The sequence below is a fragment of the Egretta garzetta genome, unplaced genomic scaffold (assembly GCF_000687185.1).
Source record: "Egretta garzetta isolate BGI_Z169 unplaced genomic scaffold, ASM68718v1 scaffold460, whole genome shotgun sequence".
NCBI classification, from domain to species: domain Eukaryota; kingdom Metazoa; phylum Chordata; class Aves; order Pelecaniformes; family Ardeidae; genus Egretta; species Egretta garzetta.
The window spans coordinates 1-5,722 of NW_009258384.1; the positions used below are offsets into that span (position 1 = coordinate 1).

General features: G+C 44.7%; 1 protein-coding gene across 1 annotated transcript; it reads left to right on the forward strand.

Moving 5' to 3' along the window:
• The first annotated feature begins 2,887 nt into the window (after positions 1 to 2,887).
• On the forward strand, positions 2,888 to 3,784 carry CCDC166 (coiled-coil domain containing 166). Its single transcript, XM_009642169.1, has one exon. It carries the CDS (start codon positions 2,888 to 2,890, stop codon positions 3,782 to 3,784), a length of 897 nt encoding a protein of 298 aa, XP_009640464.1.
• The last annotated feature ends 1,938 nt before the right edge of the window (positions 3,785 to 5,722 follow it).

A 5,722-nucleotide genomic window follows, 5' to 3' on the forward strand; every position in this document is an offset into this window, starting at 1 on the left:
TTCAAGAGCCCAAATCCCCAACCAAGTCTGAGCTTGTCTGGTTGGGAAATGCAGAATCCCATGATGACAAGGCAGGAATCCTGTGTCCTCCAGCAGCAGGTGCCTGCTCCACCTGCAGCTCTGCAATTATAGAACAGGTTGAGTGCTCTGGAAGCAGACAAGGGTCTGGGAAGTCTCTCTCATGAAGCATTTGAGCTGGCTGAGCCTGAGCTGCACAGCAGCACCAGGACGCAGCAAGTGATTGTAGTGGGAAGAGGCTCCCTCCTGCAGGGGATGGAGGCCCTCCTCTTCTTGGAAGAATCCCACGGGAGATGGTCCTGGAGAGGAGTCCAGGAGAGCTGGTTGGTTTTGAAGGAGCACCTCCTCCAATCTCAAGAATGTTCCATCCCAATAAGCAGGAAGTCAAACAAGGGTGGCAGAAGGCCTAGACCAAAGACCAAGATGCTCCTTACAAAACTCAAATGTAAAAACTAAGCATACAGGAGGTGGAAGCTGGATCACGCAGCCCAGGAGGAATACAAAGACACTGCCCGAGTGTGCAGGAATGGTGTTAAGAAAGCCAAAGCCCATCTGGAATGTAGTATGGCAAGGGATGTGAATGGCAACAAGAAGGGCTTCTACAGGTATGAGCAGCAAAAAGACAACTAGGAAAACACGGTCTCTTAGCTGAAAGGGGCAGGGGACCTAGCAACAAAGGATGCCGAAAAGGCTGAGCTACTCAGTGCATTCTTCGCATTGGTCTTTACTGGTAAGACTGAATATGCGGAAGAACTTCTTTACTTTGAGGGTGACAGAGCACTGGAACAGGCTGCCCAGGGGGGGTTGTGGAATCTCTCGTTTTCTGGAGATATTCAAAGCCCGCCTGGACGACCCTTGCCATTCTGGGATTCTGTGACCTTCCAGAATCCCAGGTCCCTGCAGCCAGGGAGAAAGTCTGGAGCAAGGAAGACTTGCCCTCAATGGAGGAGGATCAGGTTAGGGAATATTTAAACTAAACAGACATACACAATTCTATTGGACCCGACAGGATGAACGAGAAAACTTTTTTACTGTAACAGTAGTCAAACACTCAGAAGGAACAGGTTGCCTGGAGGGGGTTGTGGAGTCTCCATCCTTGGGAGATATTCAAAACCTGACTGGACACAGTCTTAAGCAACCTGCTGAATCCTGGTTTGAGCAAGGGGCTGGACTAGACAATCTCCTGAGGTCCTTTCCAGCCTCAACCATTTGGTGGTTCTGTGAATCTGTCCTATTAGTGGTGAACGAATAACACAGGCTGAGTGGGACATATCAGACCAGAATTCTTACATGCATAGTGTGGTGTCTATGCAGATGAGCCGCAGCAGGATACATGCTAGAAAGGCATATCCAGTCAAGGACAAAAAAAATGTGGCACAGTGCTTCCACTGCAAACCACTCCTGCTACCCCCAGTATGGATGTGATCTGCCCACCCAAAAAGTCCCTGAAACCTTGAGAGTTTAAAAATAAAGCCTCTCATTCCGCCTTAACTAAACTATCTTTAATAAGGGGCTGTTATCTTCTCAGCAAGAGAGGACCCAGACAAAGCAACTCCTGAACAGCACAGAAAACCAAGGCATCAGCTTGGATACCAATGTACTCTGATAGAGCTGTAACATCTTTCTCATAACAGAGTAAAACATTTTGCCTTAATTTGGCCAAAACACCAAAGCAATTTTCAGGTTACTCACCTACAACAAAACCAAAGTAGAAGACAGATAAAGCAGCTAAGATGAATCATCTCCAAATGCATAATCCAGCAGGGTCTCAACAGATGCTGAATTGATGTTCAACTCATAATGTTCTATACCTATCTTCCTCCCACCCACCATCTCTGAGGGAAGAATGAAGTCCTGGGAAGATCACATCTGCATGGCACATTCAACAGTCCATCAAAATCCATGGCACACATTCCATGGCCGAATCTGGGAGAATGTATCTTTAGCCATTATCCCCTTTATGGTCATTCTTTCACTTTCTCTGTATTCATAAATATTTAGTTATCTGTGTCATATCTCAAATGACATTATAGTTAAGATTATGCCCAAGAAGATACCAGTTTATGTTCCCTCAGGCAGTGGAAGGATAAGAACGTGGTCGCTCTCCAAAGTGAGTAAATACCTTGATTGATCACTGAAGCCCTAGGTTAAAACTGGTTGCAACAGTTCCCTTTCTGCTCTCATTTTGCAAGACAACACTGACTTAACCTTCTAAATCCAGGCAGCTGTCTCTTCAAACACAAATACAGGAATCTAACTTTGATGGAGAAACAGGGCTTAATCTATACCACTGCCCATCACATTTTCTACAAGTAGCTTCCAGTCCAGTATGATGACTTAGCAGTTATATTTTAGAATTTGCTTTATGAAACTTCAGGCATGCCTCTATTAGCACTTCAGTACTCACTTGCTGCTTAAATTTTACGGACAAGGTCTACTGCCTACAGAAAGGCAGTACATAATGTACAGCCATAATAACTCACCAGTGGATTTGACTGGGTACTCCAAACTACAGAAATAACACAACATTATATGACAAAAAAAGAAATCTTAAAAAAATAGGTATTTTTAGATTAGCAGAACCACTTCTTCTCAGTTAACTAGGAATGTAAAAATGCAAATACATGTATGCGCACGTGTGCTTCCACTCAAGACTTAGGCCAGACATGAAAAATTTTAGCTGCCAGAATAACCAGTTGAAAACGTAAGAACATAAGAGGGCATGACTGGGGAAAAAACCAACGGTCCTACATGTGGTATAAATCCCCACTTAGAATTTGTAATTTTTCATTCTGTTACAGTTTGCCAGAGTTTGATACCCCCAGCGTGGAATATGGCATCCAAGACAAAGCAGATGAAACAAGACACCATGCGTGCTGGGAAAAGTAAGCAAGGACTAAGAACCAATAATGAAGACATATCCAAAGGAATAAGTGACCTGGAAATACTTGTCAAAGAGAGGAAATTGCACTTGCAGAAGGAATACGAGATTCTCACTGAACATATGAATACATACATGGGAAGAGTGGAGCACTTCCTGCAGGAAAATAAATTCCTAGAAAAGGAAGCCCAACAGAATCGGGAAGAGAGCAACGCTTACCTCTCTTACATAACAAAACACAGCCAGAAGTGCCGAAATCTGATAATAACATTAAATGACCAGAATCACACTGATCTGTCTCAAGTCTGGATGCAGAAAGAGAAGCTAATCTCACAGTATACAGAAAAAGAGAAAGAGGTAAGGGATGCTCTGATAAATATGGAGACAAAGTACTCTCTTATGAACAAGGAGGTTGAAGACCTGCAGCCTTTCAGAGATCCATCTGTTCAGCTGGAACAGTCGAAAAAGATTAAAGAGCTGGAGAAGGAATTGTTGGTCACAAAGATACAGCATTCAGACGAAATGCACAAAATCAAGAGCAGATTTCTGCAGGCCAAGGCTGATTGTGAGATGGACTTTCATCAGAAGATCCATGTTCTCACCAAGAGAGCGGAAGCAGCAGCAATACAATCTCTAATTCAGCATATCACACAAGTAAAAGCAGAGAATTGGCATCTGCGCCAGGAATTGCTGAGACTCATCCAATACTCAAAAATCCTGAAAGAAACCAAAGTTCAACTGAGAGAGCAGCAGCAGCAGCTTCTTCGGGAGAACCAATACATTCAGGACATGGCACACATGCGCCACTGGTTACACCAGCGCGAGGCACACAGTGCAAATGGCAAAACCTACAGCGCTCACAGCCCGTTCAGATGTGTCCATTAACCTAAAAAAAACAGTTTTTCACTCCTCACTCCTGCCAATGTATCAGTTGATATAGCTGGACTGTCAGCTGTTGCCACCCTTAGGTAAGAGAGTATACAGAAGTAAATGTTCTGTGGGTGAATGAAAGGATTGATTTACATGGCTCATGCTCAGCATGCAGTCCAGAGAACAGATCTTAAAAGTAACCTCAGCTTTAACTTCTGTGACATCTGCATTAAGACATCTGAAACTGCAAACCCTTCACATCCCAAAATAAACAATATTTTCTCTTTGAGATCAAACTTCGATGTTTTGTTAATTAGCAATTTTCCATGGGCAAATTTCCATTATATTAGACGTAGTGAGCCAATCTCTCTGTTACTTTTCAGTGGAAACTACATCTACTGATGCCATAGTATGAACTATTGTAGGCCAGCTCTTACTTTCAGCAGCATTCATTTTCCCAAATCTCCTACATGGCAAAGACTTTATTTCACCTTCTGCTAGTCTCCAAAGGAGAGAAGATAAATACATAAGCAACCAAATCCTTTAAACAATATAAGTAGTTGAGGTCTTTGGCCCTTGATCATAACTATCGGTAAAATATATTCACTGAATATATTCATATCGCTTTTTACTTTCTTCTCATTCTTTTCTTGCTTTAGTGTTCACTTGAGAAGCAAGAGGTAAAGAGTTCTGTTTCCTAATAGACTACAGCTGCACTCACTTTCCAAGTTGAACATTTCTGGATTTCAATTACCTCATCAACAATGACACCAGAGGTCACCCTTACTCTAAGTTTTAACATTCACACAGGGATATTTTAGACAGAAGCAGACCTTAGCTGAGGTTGGAAGAGACCTCAAAGGAGGGTCAACCAGAGCAGAGCCACTTTTCAGGTCTCCAAGGACAGAGACTCCACAGCCTCTCTGTGCAGCCTGTTACAGTGTTTGATCACACAGTAAAAAAAGTTTTTTCTTACATTTATATGGAATTTCAATTCCATCACAAATTTCAACTTCAGAACAGTCTGGCTCTGCCTTCCCCCCTGCTCCACCTAGTATTTAAACACATTAGTAAGATCCCCTGAGCCTCCTCCAAGCTAAACAATCCCAGTTCTCAGCCTCTTCCTCTATTACAGGTGCTCCAAGCCTTAACCGTCTTTGTGGCCCTTTGCTGGACACAATCCTGTCTGTCTGTGTCTGCCTTACGCTGGGGAGCCCAGAACCATACAAGACACTCTCTAGGTGTGTTCTCTCAGTGCTGCGCAAAAGGGAAGGCTCACCTCTCTCAGACAGCTGGCAAGGTTCTTCCTAGCACAGCCTAGGACAATGTTCACCACCTTTGCTGCAAGAATACATTTGCTGGCTCATCGTCAACCTGGTGTCCACCTGGACCTCCGGGTCCTTTCCTGCCAAGCTGTCTTCTAGCCTGATAGCTGCCAGCCTGTACTGCTGCATGGGATTATTCCTCCCCAGATCCAGGACTCGGCGTTTTCCAGCGATGAAGTTCACAAGGTTCCTGTTGGCCTGACAGCGTCCCTCTGAATAGCAGCACAGCCATCTGCTCTATCAACACTCCTCCCTGGTTTTTCAGCACCTGCAAGCTTGCCGAGTCTGCACTCCAGCCCACCATCCAGCTGATTAATGAAGAAGCTGAACAGCGGTGGCACCTGTATTGACCACCACCGTGGTACCCCACTAGCCACTGACCTCCCAGCTGGACTTCACGTCACTGACGACAAACCTTTGCTTCCAGCAGCTCGGGAAGCTCGCAGCCTGTCTAACCGTGCACTTAACTAGTCTGTTCTTACTCGGTTTGTCAACAAGGATGTTACGGGAATCAGTGTCTGCCAGACCGTGCGGCTAGCAAGGACAGATTTACACCGTAGGCATTAACCTACGCTTTGCACCGCCCTCCCACCGCCCTCCCGGAAGCAGAGAGCGGCACCGCGGCCAC

Coding starts and splice junctions, on each gene's coding strand:
- CCDC166 (XM_009642169.1), top strand. CDS start 2,888: ATGCGTGCTGGGAAAAGTAAGCAAGGACTAAGAACCAATAATGAAGAC.